This window comes from Daktulosphaira vitifoliae, unplaced genomic scaffold, assembly GCF_025091365.1.
Source record: "Daktulosphaira vitifoliae isolate Bord-2020 unplaced genomic scaffold, ASM2509136v1 Scaffold_4, whole genome shotgun sequence".
In the NCBI taxonomy this organism is placed as follows: Eukaryota; Metazoa; Arthropoda; class Insecta; order Hemiptera; family Phylloxeridae; genus Daktulosphaira; species Daktulosphaira vitifoliae.
Window position 1 is genome coordinate 22,104,369 of NW_026099575.1, and position 23,431 is coordinate 22,127,799.

The window sequence follows — 23,431 nt, forward strand, 5'->3', positions numbered from 1 at the left end:
TAGTCAATAACAAGTTTATGATATGAAAGAATTATTTTTAAGTGTAGATTTTAGAGGTGGTTTTGAAAATTAAATTACACTCCTCTCTGAACTGTGAAAAGTTTGGAATAGGGTCTTTCTCATAGTATTATAACAAAGTAAGCCTATGTGCATGTAAAAGTAAAACAGAATTCTATCACACATTAATATGTGTAATGAAAATTTTTCATAAAAATGACCCCTGAATCAAAATTATTAGAAAATCTTTATGATGTTTGGAAATCTTAAACATATTACATATTTTTCGTAACAAAATGTGTGTTGTTTTTTTTGTGGGGTGAACAAAAACGAAAGAATGACACGCATGGGAAATTAGATTTTCATGTTCATATTTTATCTTGTCATAGATCAAAAATTGTTAGTTTTTTTTTATTGCTGTTAAACATTTGACGTTTTATTTTTCTTATTTGGCGATTTTAGGTCAAACTGACACAATGTTGAATAGTGAATACCCTTAAACTAAATTAAAAATCCATTCTTTGATGCTAAAATAGGAACTTTCCACTATATGCTCTATGAAAGCATACAGGTGCTAGAAGAAAGTAATATCAAAATGAAATTTTTAATATTTTTCTAAAAATATACTCAACAGGTTGTTATACATTTATAAAAAGGTGTAGTTTACAATTTTATCACGGAATAAATTATTTTTTAAATTGTTTACGTATACTTACCACCATTTGATAGATAGCATCGACAATATTGTACATTTCATCTCTAGTGATAAACCCATCATTGTCTACATCATACAGACGAAAAGCCCCTATAACAATAACAACCATAAATAAAAAAGTTCTACGTATTTGTAAAAACTCTATTTATTGTAATAAGTACACAAGTCATAAAGTATAAAAATGTTTAGAAATAATTTCTCTTTTCAGTAAATATGAATTCAGAGGCGAATTCAGGTTATTCGGCCCACTGTGTTAGAAAAAATATCATCCCGCATCGCTATTTACCGGCCTAGGAAATGATTTTGTTAGCTCATCAATTCAGTTATTTGAGTCAATTTTAATTTGGATGAACATTGGAGTCCCAATGTTATAAAACCCTAATTTTTTTTAATTATAATAAAATAAGCCCCTGTTTATTTAACTTAAATCATTCTAGTATCCATAACATTTTACCAATTATCCGTCTATAGATATATTATAAATATGCTTGTGCAACTATTTGTTGTACAGTATACAAAAATACATTTATTTCAAATACACGTGTCAGAAATTAACAAAGAATGCACAGTAATTTTTTTAACGCCGACCAAAAATTTAAGTGGAATTTATAATAACATTAACTCCCACTTTGTAAATTTTTGGTTAAAGTTAAAAGAGTCACCGTGTATATTTTATTATACTATGACGCGATCTGAAAATAATTCCACAACATTTAACAATTATGTTTCAGTAATAAATTAGAATATTTTTAACTGGTATTGATTATTAATCAATTTTATAAGTGATATTTCCAAACCTTGCCTGTATATCTTAGATATATGTACATACAATGTACATCAAAATTCAAAATTAAGATATAATATATTTAACTTTACTATTAGAATTAGTTTTTTTCTTATTTTCAGAACGTTCTATAAAAGTATAGACTTTTTAAATATTTGTATTAATTAACATTTGGTATAAGTTATAGAAAGTAAAATTAGTTATTTTAGACATCTTTTAATAAATTGTTTAATTTTAACTGATACTTTTTGCTATTTGTCAATTTTTTACTTTTTCCTTTTTATTACCATATTTATCTGAATTAAATAAAAAATTTTGGTTACATTAGTTCATAAAATCGGTATTGAGATGAAAATATTTTATTTCAGGAAATATATAATTTTATTAGCAATATATCCATTGAATTACGTCAGTGTTATATTAAATATTAGTTCACTCTTAAAACAAATTAACTTAAAAAATAATAATTAAAATACGCATTTAGATCCTAAAACTAATTTAAATAATTTTTTTTTTTATTACGTAATATTATGGTTGCAAAAATATTCTGTCCAAGGAAAAATACGATGATCACAATCAAAAGTTTTTAGTTATTCCTATACTATTTTTATTTTGTTGTCATAGGCGTGTTACATAATGATAATATTATTTTGTTTAAAACTAGTTTCTATGTAATTTATTATATGTTCAACTTAATAATTTAAAAATTTTAAATTATTGATATATCATAAAATTATATATTAACTATAAATTGTAGTAATTAAACGTTAGCAGTCATTTTTTATTAATTTTTTTTAATACCGTGTGTTTTTATAAAAAAGGATTCTGAGCTTTTTTTTAAAATTAAAAATAAGTTCATATATTTTTCAATTAAATTTTTATTTGTAGGCATTCTTACAAGGGGTTAGGGTTAGGAGGTTAGACTATCCACAGTAAAAATAAATATATGGTTCAGATATATTTGAAAGAGATTATATAATATGCCCTAAAACTCTGAGAACGCCATTGTTTTTATTTAATAATAAATATTATTAATAAATAATTAATACACACTTATACTTGTCATAAGGTGATGTAATAAATATTAACTAAATTTTTTTACAAAGAGAAAGTATCTATATTCAATTATACATATATAGTGATTTACCAACTATGTCTCATATAATATCTTCTAAGTTATGCGTATATTTAACATACTAAAATGATCAGAAAAATTATAGTTCTATCCCCTCTTAAATCCCCTTAAAATTGTATCATCTTTAGTTTTTTAAATGGAAATATGCATATTTAAATTACTTATAAATAAGAAAATGATCCTACTAAAAAATGACTGGTCGATAAAGACTCAGCTCAAAACATTAGAACTTGTATTTTGGAAGTTAATAACATATCTATACTTTGGTGGGATGACTGTTGCGGTCTACAAATGCCTAGAGATAAAAATAAAGAGTCGCACTTCATCTCCAGTTTTTTTTTATTCAAGTGTTTATAATATACATTTTATTTTAAACTATTGATGATATGGTGCGAGACATAGTGGATTACTCTATATATTAGTCCTATAAAAGTTCTTAAGTAAGTAATAATCCCTAGTAGTTATTGTTTGTATGTCTTTTCTTCTTAAAGTTATAACCTTGCTATTAGTATTCGGAATTTTATCAAGTTTGATGCACAAATAAATATTTACAATCCAAGTATAAAAAAGTAATTTTTTTTTTAAATAAAATATTTAACCTCACTTATAATATATTTTAGCTTCGATGCGAAGCTCAGAAGGTTTTACTATGATGTGTTTTTTTTTTTTGTGTGTGTCTGTTACCACTTTTTCTCAGCTCTCACCGAACGGATTTCTTTCAATGATGCGTAAAATATCACAAATCGTATCTAGTCGAAGACATACCCTCAAAAATTGAAAAAATTTCCCTCGTTACCTGAAAATGGGGGAAACCTCCAAAAAATTACAAATTTAAAAATCACTAATTTTCGAAATTTTTTCAAATTTTTTTTCTTAAAACTGCCATTACTTTATCAAAAATGAACAAATCAATATAATTTATTTTCATAGATGCTTGATGTCTTTACCTATCATTTGGTATATTTTTTTTATAAATCTGACCCTTTATATGTCCACAGGGGGGGATCTAAAACTTTTTCTCAAAAAATTTACTTTTACACTTAACTTTTGAAAGTGTTCAGGAAATTCTGACACTTTTATATATATCTTAAGTTAAAGTTAATGTAATATGAAGAAAATTCTGCAACGGTTTTTTTGTGTCTGTTACCACTTTTTCTCAGCTCTCACCGAACGGATTTCTTTCAACGATACATCAAAAGATCACAAATCGTATCTAGTCGAAGACATTACCCTTAAAAATTGAAAAAGTTTCCCTCGTTCCCCGTAATTGGGGGAAACCTCCAAAAAAATTACAAATTTAAAAATCGCTAATTTTCAAAATTTTCGAAATTTTTTTTACTAAAAACTGCCGTAACTTTTTCAAAAATAAACATATCAATATAATTTTTTTATATATAGATGAATAATACTATTACCTATCATTTGATATATTGTTTTTATAAATCTGACCGTTTACCTGCCCAAAAGGGGTGATTTAAAATGACAACTTTTTCACAAAAAATGTACTTTTCAACTTAACTTTTGAAAATGTTCCGGAAGGTCTGACACTTTTATATATATCTTAAATTAAAGCTATTGTAATATACTTTATTATGGTAAAAAAAAATTTGAGACTTTATTTTGTCTTCAGGGTGAAAATGGCTACTGAATGCTATTATTGTGTGAAAATTCTCAATTTTATTTTTTTCATTTTTAACTTTATAATGCTAAAACTTATTGAAAAGTGTATGGATCAACACAATTTTTTTATGAAAAATAATATTTTTTTATAATCCCTTTTTTATTTGACTTACTTTATCTTAATCAGGATATAAATAAGAAAATAGCAGATCATGTAGCTTTTGGAATAATCCACCAATTTTTTAAAACTAAACACTGTCTAAAGATTTGCATCGAAGAGTTTTTTATGATAATGATTTTAATCACTGTCAGATATCATTATACTTGATCCAACTATGCCACGTCACCATTGTGCCGCGACCCTCCTGTGCTGGGTATTTGTATTATCAATTGCAAAATTGATATAAAATTATTGATATATATAATCTTTTTTTTGATCCTTTAAAATTGATTGTTACAAATGTTTATAATAAAAAAAGGTTGAACTTTTTACCATTACTTTTTTTTAACTTAACTTGAAAGTTTAAAATTGACTTAATTAAATAAAAAAATTTACGAGAATTTAAAAAATATTGTTATTTATATTGATATGTATTCAAGAAATTTAATAGTTATTATTCTCAATAAATTTATGATAGATGCAAAAAATTACTATTTTTTTTCCTAATAAATCATTTCAATCATAGTAATCATTTCTATGTAACTCGTTGTGTTAGAAAGATTCTACATCTAAAATATTTATAACATAATTCATTATTTAATTATTTAAAAGTAACCAAAAATGTATAGATTAAAATGATATTTAGAAACACATTCGAGGACGAAATCATATGTGAAACTAGGACATGTTCGACTACGCCATGGTCTAACCTAATATTTAGGATCCTTTTCGGATAATAATCGTAAAACTTGACCAAGTGAGGTAACCACAAGAATATTGTCACAAAATTGTTATATGAAAATTATGATAATGCAAACATTTTATATGAAAAAATAATAATAATATAAAAAATATTAAGTAAAACTCTTAAACAATAATAGTTAGCATTAAAAGTTCCTTACCGATTTAAAATATAATATATTATATTTTAAATCGGTAGGTCTCATTTTATCAATGTACATGATTATTACGACCATCCATAAGTGATCATGTAAAAATACCGTGAGTTATCAATTAGAGGTAATTAAATATTTTTTAATGCATTAAAACTACATTGGATCTTAATATTTAAATTATCTTTTTATTTCCTTATCTAACTAGAAGACTAAGATCTCCCAGTTTCACTAAATCATAATAAAAAAAACAAGTCTTTGAAAACTCGATTCAATTTTTGGTCAGATTTAAAACAAAGATAGAGTTTCACATATGGACTAAATAACAACAAAATCCTTCTAATTATTATAATTTTTTTTTTCAAATTACTGTATATTACATAAGCTTTAATTTAAGATATATATAAAAGTGTCAGTATTTTCAATCATTTTCAAAAGTTAATTTTTTGTGGAAAAATTGTCATTTTGAAACTTTTTCTGTGGGCAGGAATAGGGTCATATTTTCACAAAAAATATACCAAATGGTAGATAAATGTCTAAGGTATCTATAAAATAATTTATGTTGATTTGTTTATTTTTAAAAAAGTTATGACAGTTTTAAGAAAAAAGTTTAAAAACTATCAAAAATTACCGTTTATTAAGTTCTTTACCTATATTTTTTTAATATCATAAAAATTAATATTATAGCATAAAATACTGCAAATTTATTAATTAAATATATAATTTTATACTAATGTGTACAAAATGTTCAGAAGGAAACAGGTCCATTGTTATAAACAATGAGAAAAATAGAAACCCGTTTCCTTGCTGACTGAACATACTTACTGATATTATTAAAATATTAAATATAAAATAATATATTTATATGATCCTTGTATAACAAAGACTGAACTAGTTAATAAGATCATTAGACATACAAAGAAAATTACATCAAATAATATAAAAAAATTGCTCAAAATCATAAAGTAACTATAAATTTTTGTTAAATAATTTACTGGATTTATATTAATGATTGTCAAGAGTAATATTTTTTTTTGAAAAATTAAAAATGACTTATAAACTAATGGCTAGACAAGTTATTCACCACACTTAATTTTGTAAGAATAGTAAAACATTATGTTCTCTTTCCAGAGTAAGAAAGGATATCATTATCATTAAATCTTTCATTTAAAATTAAAACTATATTAATTTAAAACTAAAAAGTATTAAAATAATTAACTGAAAAAGCCACAAAAAGAAATTACTAAAAAATCGCAGATATGTATTTTGGAACAATGTTACCATTATCATCGCTAAATACATACTGACACCACGACCAGAAAAAAGCCCATTATATATCCATAGTGACCTTATCACTACTAGGTTATATTCGTTATAAGAAATATAGGAGTCAGGTTTAAAGAACACTTAAGAAACAATAAAAAACAAGAAGTTGATAAATGTCTCGGGGCTGACATTTATTGTAACATAATCACTCCATTAAAACCATAAAACTAATTTAAAACATAAAAAATTACAAAGAACTCAATTTAAGGGAGGCCATAGAAATGTTTAAAAATAAGAATAGTTTAATTAATTGGGATCTTGACCCACTGAAAAATTCATTATTAAACTTGTGTAAACTGGAAAATTGTGATAATATTACTTAGTGATAAGATCAATAGGGGTATATAAGGGGCATTTTTTGATCGAGGTGTCAGTATGTGTTAAGCGTTGATAATGGTAACATTGTTCCCAAAATATGTATCCTCGATTTTATTAGTATTTTTTTTGTGAATTTTTAGTTAAATATATTTTTTAGTTTTTAATTAATATTTTAATTTTTAACAATATTAGCGACAATTATAGCCAATTATTATTATATTTTTTAAAAATTATGATTTCGAAATAATATACGAAATATAATATCCTTGGCAACGTTTTACTTACTATCTTACACTCACACGTTTAACAATAGCAAAGCAGCTTTAAAGAAACATGGAAATTAAATTATTCTTCATATACCACAGAATGCTTTATATTTGTCCATTTTCGTTACACCTGTTACTTATTATCCTCGAAGTAAAATAATCCAGAGGTTTAAAACCTCATGACTGAATATTCCATTAATTACGTTTTATAAATAAATAAAACAACTTCAATCAATTAGATTACTTTGTCTAAAATCTATTCAAATGAATTAGAAATAATTTTTACATTTTGATAAACAAGATTATATCATTTATATAATTGAACTAATAAAATATTTAATTGTTTTTGAAAAGTCATCATAAATATTAATATTTTAAAATTATATTTTCTAAGATAACCAAGTTTGGTTATTTTATTGTTTCTCAAGAATACCCAATGTGAAGTATACAAATGAACTATTTTTATTTTATATTTTATACTATCACATAAAGTTGACTGTGGTATTTGAACACGCACACTTAATGCCCACGAGACCACATGGAAGAATAAAGCGATTTATAGCAGATATAAAATAAGAAAAGCTAGTTATATTTCATCGATAAGACAGTCGAATGAAAACTCATCTCCTTACTTATACTTAATATAATATGTAACATGTATTTTATCAGATTTACAAAGCGAATTAGTTTTGTTCTAAGTTATGTACACAAGACATAGTAAATAAATAGCTCTACTAGTTCATAATTATTGTAAATTATACAAGTTTATAGACCTTAATTTTTTGTACACCTTGATTTGGTTTAAAATTTAGATGTATTTATTAAAATTTGCAAAAGCAAAGATAATATCTACTTACAGTTTATTCATAATTTATATTAAATAAAATATATCAATTTGATAAGCAATTAAAATAATAATGAAAAGTTGTAAATTTGCGTTATTTCAGTTACATAGTGTGGGTCAGTCGGTATCAATTAAATTGAATAAAATAAAACCGTATACAAATCATATTAATTAATTCTGAAATTTTGAAACAACGACATTTAGTGATTATATTTATAAAAATGTATTCTATTATCATAAATAAATATATATTAACGTTAAAGAACTTTATATAAATTAGATTCATTCGAATTGTGTAAATTTTGTTTTTGTAGATTGAAATTCAATATTTTAGTTTTGTTTTAAACCTATTAAAAAAATGAACATTATTATTATCCTAAAACAACGTTTGTTATGATAATATAATTCTTTTTCAATATTTCATAGAAAATTAAGTTGGTAAGGTATAGATTTCATGATATCATATTCAGAAAATACTTCATTAAACTTTTAAACTGCAAAATTACTATTTTTATTTTAATTAATAATTAATAATGAGCAATTTTTTTTTTATATTTAAAGAAACAAATTTTTAATGAGGAATGCCTACACATCTATTAGTATCTTAAATAGAATTTCCGTACAACTTTTCGATAGAAAAAATATCAAGATGTTTTTAAATAAGATGATTTTTAGTGGTACAGAATTCCACCTAAAATTTTGTAAATTTCTATAAAATTACTGCACAACGTATTGTAATAATTATTATTTAATAATTTTATTAGCTATTTTATTTTGTAACATCCATGTTTGAAATATTTGTAACTTTATAGTTTTGGTCATTTTTAAATAATTATTAGTATTATAATTTCTATAATTTATTTAAATAGTGAACTATATATTATTGTACACCTAGGATGTCTATGAAAAATAACTTTTTTTTAGATTAATTTAAATGTTTTAGAAATGTGTAATATGAAAAAAATCTATAGTTACTTAATCAATAGTATACAGAAACACAATGGTAATGCATACTTGGGAAATATTACCTTTTGGGTAACTCTACATAATGAAATAGCAATACCTAATACAGATTATGTAACAAAATATGTTAAAACTATTTATTTAAAAACTGAGGATTGTTAAAATGAAAATTTCCCTTACGTCGTTTACCTTACAGTCTATCCTGAAATTAAAACCTAGAATAGCAATATTTTACGGCATATGAATATTAAATTAAACACGAATATGATAATAAACAAGATAAATTGTAAAATTGATATTCTCAATTATTATTATATGATATATATATATATATTATGTTTGAAGATTCAAACATCAAAATCAGCTAATTGTACTTATCTTAGTTAATAAAATATTAATTTGAAAAATATAACATATTTCATGCGTAGTAATAGAGTCAATACCAATTAAAACGAGATTTATTTGAAATATATTTTTTAAAATGTGAAAACATACTGTGACTATTTTATGAAAGTATATTATTCTCTTATAGTGCATAACTCATTCTCTACGATTTCGGTTGCGATGAACTTTGATGGAAAAACATTTACGTCAACGATGTAATGATATGTCTTTTGTAAAACGAAAAAACATTGAAACAAAAATATAAAGTTGCATTTCCAAGTAGAATAGTTTTGCGTTTTGACATAAATAAGGAAAATAGAATAGAACCAACCGAGCCAAGAAAATGTTGTTATAAACATTGCCTCGTATACTTTTAGATGTTAAATGATTTACTATATGAAGAATTTTATTTTCGGAAACATACGATTAAAATTGTTACAAAACGTATTTCATTTAATATAAATTTTTTGGGGTTAAAAATTATACTGAGTTTGGGCAATTTTAATTCACCTTCATGAAATTATATTATAATATCAAATTATTATTATATTTCATTTTGTTAAAAATAATATTCAAAGTGGGTACAAAAAAAAAGTTATTATTTTAAATTAAATTGATACAACATATGATATTTTTGCAATATTTTAATTCAGTAAGTATTGAAGAATATTGAATATTAGGTAAATTTTTTATTTAATTAATTAATTTAAGGATAATTTGATTTATTTTCACGGAATAAACCTTATTTAAGTAAGTAATTAATCTAATAGAATATTTTTCTATATTGTATTTTTATATTGTAATTTCTATACTTTCTACATATTTTACTTATTCTTTTGTAACTATTAAAAATGTTAAATTATTTTTTTACATTTAACATTCAAAGTGATCAAACAAATGTGAAGTCTGTTGTCATATTAAAGTATAAGTTTATTGTTCTTGGAAGTTTTTTTGAAGTTAAAGAATTTAGTAGAAAAATATTTAATTTAAAAAGTAATGCTATATTTTTACATTAAAAAATGATAAAGAGAACATAATATTTGTACTTCACAGTACAGACTAAATAAAGTTTAAAGTGCACTCATATATAAGGCATTCAATTAAGGATAAACACTCTATTTCTCAGTAACTATTGAAAATTTTTAATTTTAATAATTGTTTGATTCAAAAAACCATAAATAGGGGTTACCGTTTCAGAAAATTGAAATCTATTTTTTTTATCCTTAAAGGGATGAAAAAAAAAAATTATTTAACTACAAATCATTGTAAAGTTTTTTAATCAAATAAAATATTTTTTTGTAGAAATTGACAACTATAATCATTTTTAAGAAATTGTTTGTCTTAATTTTTTATCAATCATCATGTATGAATACGAAAAAAAATTATTCTTAGTGAATTTACAGATTAATATCTAAAAAAAAATGATAAATAAAAAATATATATTTTTTGAGAAAGTAAATTATATTAAAATTGAATAATTTTCATTAATTACTTATTTATTAATGCTTTTAATATACACACATTTTAGCGTATACATTATTTTGTATAATAAAAACAATTTATTTAACCATCTAATTAAATCGTAAAAATCATAACTTTATTTTTCTTGGGATAGACTAAATAGATAAAAACACACACAACAATACAGTTAAAAATATTAAAATACAGCGTTCAGTAAGAAAAAAAATGTTGTTTATTTAATCTTTATATTGTTTGAAACCAAATAGATGGTATTTTAAATTTAATTAATAGCGTATTAATTGGGTTTACAAAATAATAATAGGCTTATTAGAATGATAAATTTTTGGGTTATAAAATAAACTGTAACTTATAACTTTAATTTAATTTTTGAATACTCTATTCAAAGAGTATGTGCAGATATATTTTGTACAGAATATACAAATCTTCGTATTATTAATCATGCCAGAAATAGTAAGGAAAAATTGTTAAACATTAAACGTATAAAAATGGTTCATTATGTATAAAGTTATCTGTTCAAATTTACGTCTCAATTTTAAATTTTCAAATTTATTATAAGTCGTTAAGATTACGATGGAAAAGCAATAACAAAAAAAAAAAAGCATAAAAAATGCATTAAAATAACTTTTATTTGAATAAAGCTTTTATTAATACTCAATATAATGATGTATACAGTAATTAAATGTTTGTTTATGACAATTTTCTGCAGAGTCATATGAACTACCATGAAAATGATGATTAAGAAGCATTTAAAAATTCTGTGGTCACTTTATCGAAAACTATTAAATGATTATACATAAAAGACAGAGTATCATAAAATAATAAATTGAGCAATTTTAAACCATATAAGGAGTTACGCCTACTTATTATATTATGTACTTCAGCATAAAAGCTAAACTGGCAGTAGTTAAGATGTTCAATTTATTATAAAATGTAGTTATATAGTTCAAAAACTACCGAGAGCTTTAGAAAGAACTTGTAAGACTGGAACTATAAGTAAGTACCATAAAAAAATGTCCTTGGTTCTTTTTAGGATGGCTTTATAAATATTTAAATATTTAACATAAAATTGAAAATAAATTGAGGCATCCAAACACTTATTATTCTTTATTTCAGTTGTTAATTTTAAATTATTATCAATCATTTATCAATCCGAATAAACGCCTTTCTAAAATAAACATTTTTATGAATTATATTTTTAAAACTAATTTAAGTAAGTAATTCATTAATCCTAATGCATAAACTGCTGTAGTACTTTAAGTAATGTTCAATTTTCTTCTCGGGGGTGTTTTTTATCTTTATTTATAAATCTCCATAGAACCATGATTGTGTCGTACATAATTAGATAATGTACACACAAGTTTCTCATTTAAATTATTATGCCTGCTGAACTCGAGCTCTACACATGGCGCCTAATTATCTGCAAAACTTCTAAAAGCTATACATTTAAGCTCTGGATACCTCCAACATAATCATAGTTATAGAATCGGAAGTGTAGTGTATATATCGTGATAATTATTACTTGTATGTAGTGTTTTACATATAAACTGTTCATTATTTAAAGGATACAGAACAAAATGTATACATTTATATATACAATGTAGACATGTGATGTATTAATCGGTCAAGCCTTTACAAGTAGACCCTCGAAAAACTTAATGATTTTAATGGACCTGGGAATTTGACTTGATTCGTTTATATTTTTTTACTTGATGCAAAAGAAAGCAATTTGACAAATTCTCATTAATTAATGCCACATTATTTTTAAACTAAAAAATCGGCTTCTAGTATAGTGGATACATAATTTATATTTCTATAAAAATTCTTTTTCGATAGAAATTTTTTTAGTTATTTAGAATGTAAAAAATAAATATTTTTATAATTTTCGCAAATTTATACGTCCTTTAAAAACAATTAAAGGTTTTGTGCAATAGTTAAATAGTCCAATTTTTTTAGAAAAAATCTTTTCTTGATTTTGAAAAATAAACTTTTTATTTTCAGACAAAAACGAGTTTTGTATTTCCATTATTTGTGGTGATATTTAATTTAAAATAAAATTTACCATTGTTTTTGATGAAACAATTTTACTAAATTTCTTATTCCAAAAAAATAATAAATTTATCTGCTAATTGCAAGAAGTTATTCAACTTCAAAATTATAAGTTTAATAAAAAAATAGTGATAGTTAAAAATTAAGCTTTTGAAAAATTATTATTAAATTCAACTTTGAAAGTTTTTAAAAGTGGTTGAACTTTGACGGATTAGCTCCAATTTTAACAAAACTTTTCACAAATCGTTAGATCATACTAGGCTAGATAAAAAAAATAATGTTCATCGCGTACTTAAGTAATTATTTCAAAAACTAAATTCGATGAAAGCCAGGTTTGGAACAGTGTCGAAATTATAAAAAAATTCGTCTAAATATTATTGACCGTATACATTTTTTATTATTTTGTACACATAATTTAAATACATTCTTTTACGAAATACAAAATTTTATGATTTAATTATTAGTGAAATACTTTATCGACAACGTTGTATTCTCTACGCTTATATAAACATTTTTATGTATATTTAATATTTATGTGTTCATTCATATTTAACATTCCATGTGCACTTGTAATACAAAGACGTTCAATAAACGGTACTCCTACAAGGAATCTTTAAGAGTAACATCATAAAAGAATTAATCCGTTTTATAGATTAATGGATGGCATATTGACCTAATTAGTTTAACCAAACCCAACTAAAATAAACCAATTAATATATTTCTTATAAAATATTTACAGACATTTCCTCTTACAAAACGACAGAATAAAAGAGCTGATCTGATTTGAATCAGGCGAGAAGATTCCAAAAAAAGTCGATCTGTACCAGCCTATATAATGACGCCGCTATCTGGGACTTTTAATTTGATTGCGACTTTTGAGTCGTTTTTTATTAGTTACAACTTCATCATGGATTTTATAATACACTGAACATAAAGGTAAGCAAATAAATTAAATTTTTTTGTTTGCATATCAACATTTAAAAGGAAGAGATAAATTACAGTAGAAATTAAAAGGAACATTAATAAATAATTATAAATATATAAATTAAGTCTACATTTAAAATTCTCTCTCCTGATATTTTTATATACAAACAAAAAAACCGAGCACAGGGGGGTCGCGGCACGGTGGTGACGTGTCATAGTTGGATCAAGTATAATGATATCTGACAGTGATTAAAATCACTATCATAAAAAACGCTTCGATGCAAATCTTTAGACAGTGTTTAGTTTTAAAAAATTGGTGGATTATTCCAAAAGCTACATGATCTGCTATTTTCTTATTTATATCCTGATTAAGATAAAGTATGTCGAATAAAAGAATGATATAAATATTATTTCTCATAAAAAAATTCTATTGATGTAAAATGTAAAAATAAAATCGAGTTTTTAGCATAATAAAGTTAAAAATGTAAAATAGAAAATCGAGAATTTTCACACAAAAATAGCATTCGGTAGCCATTTTCACCGTGAAGATAAAATAAAGTTCGAAATTTTTTTTTTTGCATAATAAAGAATATTACATTAGCTTTAATTTAAGATATATATAAAAGTGTCAGACCTTCCGGAACATTTTCAAAAGTTAAGTTGAAAAAGTTAATTTTTTGTGAAAAAGTTGTCATTTTAAATCCCCCCCTGTGGGCAGGTTAAGTGTCAGATTTACAAAAAATATATACCAAATGATAGATAAAGATATCAAGCATCTATAAAAAAAAATTATATTGATATGTTCATTTTGAAAAAGTTACGGCAGTTTTTAGTAAAAAAAATTGAAAAAATTTCGAAAATTAGCGATTTTTAAATTTGTAATTTTTTTGGAGGTTTCTCCCATTTACGGGGAACGAGGGAAACTTTTTCAATTTTTGAGGGTAATGTCTTCAACTAGATACGATTTGTGATCTTTTGACGTATCATTGAAAGAAATCGGTTCGGTGAGAGCTGAGAAAAAGTGGTAACAGACAAAAAAAAAAAAAAAAAATATAGTAAAACCAATACATTCTCAGCTTCGCATCGAAGCTAAATCTATCCTTACACTGAACACTTTTAGAATTACCTCTTACCCTTATTAATTTTTATTGTTTTTTAAACTATGATATATTAAATCATTGTTATATTTTAATTTATAAAAATTTAGTATTTTTCTGAATTATTCTGCAGTCACATTTATTATAATTTTATATACCTCTTATTATATACATATACTTAGTTTTTTTTTGTTTAATTGTGATTAATTAGTTTCAACGTAAATAAGGAATAAATAATTAGTTTTTTTTCTAAACCATCATATTGTTTTTTTTAGGTTGCGTGTACTTTAATCATACTGAATTAAAAACCATTTCATTGGTTGGTTTCATTTCTGATTAAAATAACTTATGCGCAAAATTAGAAAACCGGAATTGCATTTAAGAATGAATATTGTTCACTGGTTATGCTGTTATAAACTTTATTGTTTTATTCTTTAACTAAGCGCACTTAAAAAAACAACTGCATTTTTATTGCGGGACAATAAATTTAGTCATAACTACGACTAGTCGTTAAAATGTACTTTTTTAAAATAAAAACCTTAGTAAAGTATAATTTTCAAAACGAGGTGAAAAATAATTAATTGTGAATGCACTTTTTTAAATATTAATTATACAACATAAATATATCATATGAACCAGTGATCCTCACAATATATTAGATAGTGTTAGAAATAAGGAACTATTTAAATATATATTCTTCATGGTTTATCTTTGATTTGATATTTATTGAAGTATTAATTTTTTTCAAGTTAATATTTTATTCAGTAAAACGGACGTTACATAAATGAATATTGCATTTTAATTTTTTTCCTAATTTGTAACGCCTGTAAAAAATATATTTATATAATAAATATTATTATCAAAATTTACAATCGTTTTGAATTATTCATTTTTGAAAAGTAGGATAGAACAGTATTACAAAATTATAGATAATAGTTAAATAATCAGATGTTGCCTGTTGATATCTTTATCCCTTTATATCTGTTTAGACATAAAATCGATATTTTGTATTTTTTACTTGCATTTAAAGCTGTTAAAATTATTTTTCATTTGAATGAACACTTTGATAATATCATATAATTAATGATCTTACTTCATACTCTGATATTTAAAGCTATGAATTGTTTGTTATTAGTTTGAAAATGTGTCTAAATAAGCAAATAAATGGAATAGATTGATTTCCTTAAGGTCTTCTCTCACAAACCATTGTGTGAGGTGAAAAGCTCGGAAAAGTTTGTATGTATAAATAGACAATAAATTATTTATTATGCAATCGTAGTTAATCTTTTTTTTTTTTTTAAATTTTCACTTATAATATGAGTCAATTCATAAAAAACCCAGCACAGGGGGGTCGGGGCACAGTGGTGCCATGGTATAGTTGGATCAAGTATAATGATATCTGACAGTGATTAAAATCACTATCAAAAATAAACGCTTCGATGCAAATCTTTAGATAGTATTTAATTTTAAAAAAATTGGTGTTTTATTCCAAAAGCTTCATGATCTGCTGGTTCCTTATTAATATCTCGGTTAAGACAAAGTATGTCGAATGAAAAAGGGTTTATTAAAAAATATTATTTCTCATAAAAAAATTGTGTGGATCCATAAACTTTTCAATAAGTTATAGCATTATAAAGTTAAATATAATATAAAAAATAAAATCGAGAATTTTCACACGAAAATAGCATTCGGTAGCCATTTTCACCGTGAAGACAAGTCCAGAGGTCAAATTTTTTTTTTTCAAATTAAAGTATATTACATTAGCTTTAATTTAAGATATATATAAAAGTGTCAGACCTTCCGGAACATTTTCAAAAGTTAAATTGAAAAAGTTAATTTTTTGTGAAAAAGTTGTCTTTTTAAGTCCCTTCCTGTGGGCAGATAAAGGGTCAAATTTACAAAAAAAATATACCAAATGATAGGTAAAGACATCAAGCATCTATAAAAATAAATTATATTGATTTGTTCATTTTTGATAAAGTAATGGCAGTTTTAAGAAAAAAAATTTGAAAAAATTTCGAAAATTAGCGATTTTTAAATTTGTAATTTTTTTGGAGGTTTCCCCCATTTACGGGGAACGAGGGAAACTTTTTCAATTTTTAAGGGTAATGTCTTCGACTAGATACGATTTGTGATCTTTTGACGTATCGTTGAAAGAAATCCGTTCGGTGAGAGCTGAGAAAAAGTGGTAACAGACACAAAAAAAAAAAAAAAAACATAGTAAAACCAATACCTTCTCAGCTTCGCATCGAAGCTAAAATACATTAACAAAGTATCTTAATTTTCGGTTATTTTGACATAAGATGTTATTTAAAAAAATGATTAGAATATTTTATATTTTTTAAAAATAAAATCGGAATTATTAATCAAAAATTGATTTACGTAATTTCTAAATAGCTTTAAAACAAAAAAAAATACTTAGTTGTGACATAATATGCCTAATGCGTCTTATTGTGCATCTTACAATTGAAAAGTGTAAAATCTCTATTTTATACATTTTGTATACAATTAAATCAAATCAAATATGTTATAACATTAACGTATTATACACAACTTTTTATTAATTGCATATATGTCAACATAAAATAATTGTTAATCATGAATCTTATCTTAAATTAACAATTTTGTAATGGTCTCATAGAATCTTGTGTATTCAAGTTTTATTTGAATCCTCTTAATTACATGAAAAATTATAAGTCCCATCTTCGTGTTGTCGTCGGTATATATTAGTGCGACATTTATTTATATTTTTGTGTTCAAAATACTTTTATTTATTCTTCCGAAAATTCGGAAGCATATAGAATGTTCAGTAAGTAAGGAAACGAATTTTTATTGTTCTCATTGTTTATAATAATTGACCTGTTTCCTTACTTACTGAACACTCTGTATAAGAAAATTATCAAAAAAAAAAAAGACGCTGGTTATTTTTGAACATCGCTGTTTATTTTGATACTAAAAAACAAGACAAGTCATACGTTAACCTAATTAATAAAAAAAAAATCTGAGTAAAGAACGATAAACCAATAGATTAAATACTTATATTAATGACCAATATTTAATTGATTATTACCGACTACTTTGGACCTTATATACATAATCATATTAAATGGAATTCATGAGATGCATACAACCTCTTCGTTGCCTAAAAGAGTTTAAACACTTAATGTGATTTCTACTGTAAATATAAAAATTTCGACTGGGTATTCGTGAAATGGTCACATCCTCTTCATTGCGTTGGTGTTTTGCAGGGATTTACCAGTCAGCCTCTTTAGATCACCTCTATAAAGAGGACCTTAATTATTTCCTTTTCTATCTACTTGTTTTTATTTTCTAAGCCCTTGGACTCTATAACCTCGATAGATTCCTATGATCACTAATTGACCAAATCCCCAAACATCCCAGATTGGTCAATTAATCTCCACAAATCTTTATATTTTGATTACTACTAAGTGGTGTCTAACAATAGGCTTAAATAAATTTTACTATGGGTTTAATAAAAACTATTTAAAAAAAAAATAATATTTTTTATATATAATATATAATTTATATATAATAATATAATTTGAACCAATTGCCCAGAATGATATATTACGTATTTGATTAGAAAAAAGAAAGCAATTAGATGAAAAAGAAACTGTTGCTTTTTAATTTTTCGAGTTTAATTTTATGGAGTCTACGTATTAAAATGTATGATAATGAAATGTAATTGATAGTAAAATGTCAGAAAATGAATTAGTGAGAAATGTTCACTTGGGGGGAGTGTGGGGTGCACTATCCACTTCGTATAATTTAATCATTGTCATTATTAATTTTTTAATATAAGAAGATGCTACCAAAACATTATCAACTATCCGAAACCTCGATTTTTAGGAGTTATAAGGAATTAAAATGAAAAATCGTAAATTTTTTTTTGTAAAAATTTTGAAGTGTTTTGCATAGCAACGGAACATCTACATCATTCAAAACAAAAATAAAATATAAGATTTTTTTGTGTACTATACAAATAAAAATGTCTAAAGACTTGTCATCTTTGAGTTATTGGCCAATTAAGTCAATAATAATGTAATATTTATTTATTGGTGAATATGAAACTTTTTTTTTAATTTGTTTCATATATGCATCAATGTATTTTATGACAGTGATTTTAAAGCTGTTAGATATCAATCAATAATAATATAAAAAATGTCTCAAATTACATTGAGTTTTTTTGTAATGTAAAAAATATTAATAAAATAATAAAACCATAATAAAAATATTATGGTGCCAATTAATCTATTTTATTTGAAACTGGCTTGAGTGTATGATGCATTGAAAATAGATTCATTCGTATGATTCATAAACCATTTATAGCTTATAGTTTTAACTTAACGTGTTATGTAATAGTGTATGAAATATAATAAAATAATATTTGGAAAAATGAATAAATTTTAAGTACTGTTGAACATCTCATTCGATTAATAAAATATCGATATATTTGTTAATTAGATAATAAAAATCTATGTTTGATGACATTTAAATAACCATATATAAAAATATCTAGTCATTATGGCTAAGATTTTCTCAACATTGGGTGTATGTATAAAAAAAGATTTTTCTGTTAAAATTTTACATTGCTATATTTTCATACGAAAGGAGTTATTTCGCTATTTTAGTATTATTCAAAGTTAAAAAAAAAACTATATGGAGTACCTCTTTTTTTCATGTTTACAAAATTTTTGTAATTTTTTATCAGATAATAAAATATCAAGAGTTATGTAGAGAGGTTAATAAATAAGAATTTAAGTCAATTAATTATAAATTATGGTACCAATAAAAAATGTTAGTTTTTGAACATCTTATACATAACTATATAAATTACGAGTTTTATTTCTATATTGGTTTTGAATGTGGACAGTGGTTCATGACAAATTCGAAATCAGCTTTAAAATAAGAAATAATAACCTAACACACAACAACAAAAAAGATTATATCTGCGGTTTACATTATAAATCTTATTTAGTAAAATTGGAGTTTAATTTCCAAGAGAATTTTGATATCAAAAAAATGTTTGTTAATCACTTCAAACACACCTCTACTATTTATATTTATATTTTTTATTTTTATGTCTAAAATTTAGCTTCTTGCTACGAAGAATTCTAAAAATTAGATTTAAATGATTTTAAGTAATGATACTTAGTGAAAATAATTAAATATAATCATACAATCCTGCATTTTATTTTTATTTTGAGTTATTTATTAGCTCTCTTAATTTAACGATTGTTATTGTAAAATTAATTTAAATATTTAAAAAATTGTTTTATTTTTCACCCATCAAGTCTAAAAACATCTAATTTCAAATCTCATGGTGAATGATCTCACCGATGTCTTAACATTTATTGGTGATGATAACAATATTGTCCATAAGCTGTAAGTAAAATAATTTATTTCACTACTCCCATTGCGTAACCTTATAATAGCAACAAACATCATTACGAAGTTCGATCCGCACTTAAACGAAAAACGTGACTAGAACCATATCTCTATTTGCACTTGTTCGTGTAATATTCTACTTAACATCATTTTCGTTTCATAACGTAACTGTTATTACACCCAATTGATCTTCAAAAATATTATTGTATTCAAGACATTTACAATGGCCATAATAGCAACCGAGTATGTGTAAAATTATGATCAATACTTTTAAATTCATAAATGCGAGTTCAAAATATTGCCTCCAGTGTAAAAAAAAATATATATTGTACTGTCAATGGATGTATATATTTTATAATGTATTTTTATATTGAAGTATGATCTTAAAAAAAGTTATTTAAAATAGTAGAAGTTGGTTCAAACAACAAATGATCAAATTGATTCCAAAGATAACTAAAAATTTAGTTATTGAATCTCTCGTATAACACGAAATTACTTCCCTATTTTTAAATTGTTTATAAACTTATGTAAATATAATTCAATAAATGTTCATTTTATGTAAAAATATAAATACTTTGGTACATTTTTAATTTTATTCGAAATGCGTTTATAAAAACAAGTTTTTGAAAAATAATTTCTGTAGCTATTTTTCTAAAGCTAATTACCATAAAGCTAAAATTACTTTCAGTAATTTTTCAGCACAACAAAAACTTTTCAATGGTGCCTTATGAAAACTGTTATTTTTGAAATGAAAAACAAGCCATACTAATAAATTTATTCAACATTTTTTGACAAAGAATATTCTATTATATAAAATGTGTTAAAAATCTTAAAAATCTATTTATGTGATGTATTAACTTTTGAATTTGAGTCACAGTCTTGTAATTAAACCAGAAACCAAATGTAATTTAATTGAAAAAGTTCACGGATATAATTAAAAAGATATCATAACTCTTAAATGTAGTGTAATTTTTTCCGTGATTAGTTTTCAAACAATATAAAATTATAACCATGTGACATTTTTATGTATCCTATCTAAATTTTTATTTTATAATGATTTTCATTATATTAATTTAATATTGTTCTTGTTATATATCTGTTTGAATTTAAGATAAATATTTTTAACATAAAAATAAAAATATCTTTTACATTTATTGAGTAAATCACTAAATAATCGCAAGAAAAAATTTACTAAATTGTTTGTCTACTTTCACCAGAATATAAATGTTTTTACTGATAATATTGATTTACATATAACCAAAACCAACTCGATTTCACTTGAATTATAATTCAAAGTTTTTTATGGTTAACTTCAAAATGCTTTTGAGAGGTAAATAATTTAATTTTCTACTATAGCTTTGCAGAATAATGTCAAAGTTTTAGTAAAACTAATTAATTGCTCATATAGATGGGTAGTTATTAAAAGGCTAATCAGGATCAACAAACTTTTTAAACCGTTATTTAAAAAGTATTCAATGAAAACGAAAAAGAGATGACATGACTACTCGCGATAAAATAAATGATTATCAAATTAAAGTGATCAAAATACATCTATAGAAATTAAACATTAATTTAAAACTTTTTTTATTTTACCATATTTATTGTTAAGAGAAATATTTAATAAAACTTTACCACCATTTATCCTTTCAACATGTGCTTAACAACATTTATAGAAATATATAAAGATTATAAATGCTAAAATAATTATTAAAACTGATATTTTGAGATTTTGATTTTTAAATTTTAGCAATGTATTTAAATGGGATAATTGTTCTGTCCAAATTCAATATTTATTATTTACTAGAAGTATACGTGTGTTTTAAGTCAAATGCATGACAAGTTTGTTACAACGCAGCATGTCATTAAAACAACACTTTTTTAATTTTAAATTCTTTTGGTTATACGGCTACAACCTTAAGATATTTTTTTTTCAATTCGACGATAAAATATACATAAAAGTAAGATTTTCATAGAGCTGTGTGATAAATTAAATAATCAATACAAGTTAATAAATATTTATGTAATCAATAATACATCATTAAAACATTATTAGCTCGTAAAACTATGCGATTAACTGATATAAAAAACATTCTTCAATTTTAAAATCTTTAAGGCAATAACTCGATAGAGTAAATAACTGAACTCGAAAGTACAAAATTTCAACAAAACATATATAGATGTACTAGCTTATTTAGATGATTACTTAAAAATTATAAATGTAATTTTTATTTCATGTTAAGAGTCTTAATTATAGTCAGGAATTTGTAGCATTAGAATATTTTTTTTAATTCTCTAGGGCAATGCTCATTAAGTATAAATTTCGATTCATACATCATTGAATTAAAATATACATTTATAGCGCACTTTTTTTGCATGCTTTATAATTTTTTATTAAGAAATGAACTTTTTCTAATTTTGGATCATGTTAATATCATTGTATTCATATTTTTGTATTAAAATTCATTTTTGAAACTTTTTGCGTACATATTTTCAGCGTTCAAACTTAAGTAAAGAATTTTCATTTAAATTTTCGAATGAATTATTCAATATTTACTTTACACATTTTCATTTATAAGCATCTTCCTAGCTATATTAAAAAAAATTAAAGTTTTCTCTTCATAAGTAAAGTGTGTTTCAAGTTATAATAGTTTGGTTACATTCCTTCTAGTAAAACAAAATTGGAAAAATATTCATGGATCTTCTAAAACTGATTTTAAGATTTGTTTAGAATGATTGCTCAATAGGTATGTCATGATAACAACTGCATTTAAACGTCCGTTATGCTATACATAAAAACGACACAGATAAAATTTTTAAAAAATATCGACTGTTAATAATATTACTATAAGATTAATATTATGTTATAGTAACATAAAATAATTACTATATTAATATTACTTTTAAAAAAATGCTATCAGGGAAGTTTAATATTTGTTAACTTATTTTTTCTCGTAGACACAAATTTCATTTATATTTTATTGTATTATGAATATCATTTAATTTTATTTGTTTTCTAAAGGTTAAAATTTTTAAACTTTTGAAAATGGATAAGTTAGTATTTCATTTTT

General features: G+C 23.6%; 2 protein-coding genes across 8 annotated transcripts in view; one reads left to right on the forward strand and one right to left on the reverse strand.

The window, feature by feature from the left end:
* The window catches only part of LOC126903653 (frequenin-1), a 73,617-nt gene that overhangs the window by 9,695 nt on the left and 40,491 nt on the right, over nucleotides 1-23,431 (reverse strand). For all 3 annotated transcript variants that reach the window (XM_050682005.1, XM_050682006.1, XM_050682004.1), the window contains one exon: nucleotides 714-802. In XM_050682005.1, coding sequence (XP_050537962.1) covers nucleotides 714-802 — 89 coding nt within the window. The remainder of the gene's footprint in view (nucleotides 1-713; nucleotides 803-23,431) is intronic.
* The window catches only part of LOC126903646 (polyglutamylase complex subunit TTLL1-like), a 43,600-nt gene continuing 31,768 nt past the window's right edge, over nucleotides 11,600-23,431 (forward strand). Inside the window, exons 1-3 of one of the 5 annotated variants that reach the window (XR_007703546.1) lie at nucleotides 11,600-11,880; nucleotides 13,673-13,869; nucleotides 21,063-21,082. The gene's annotated coding sequence lies outside the window, so the exon portion shown is untranslated. Of the gene's footprint in view, nucleotides 11,881-13,672; nucleotides 13,870-15,229; nucleotides 15,724-16,089; nucleotides 16,679-21,062; nucleotides 21,083-23,431 lie in introns of those variants that run through there. The other 4 variants (XR_007703543.1, XR_007703542.1, XR_007703545.1 and 1 more) reach the window with 4 other exon arrangements.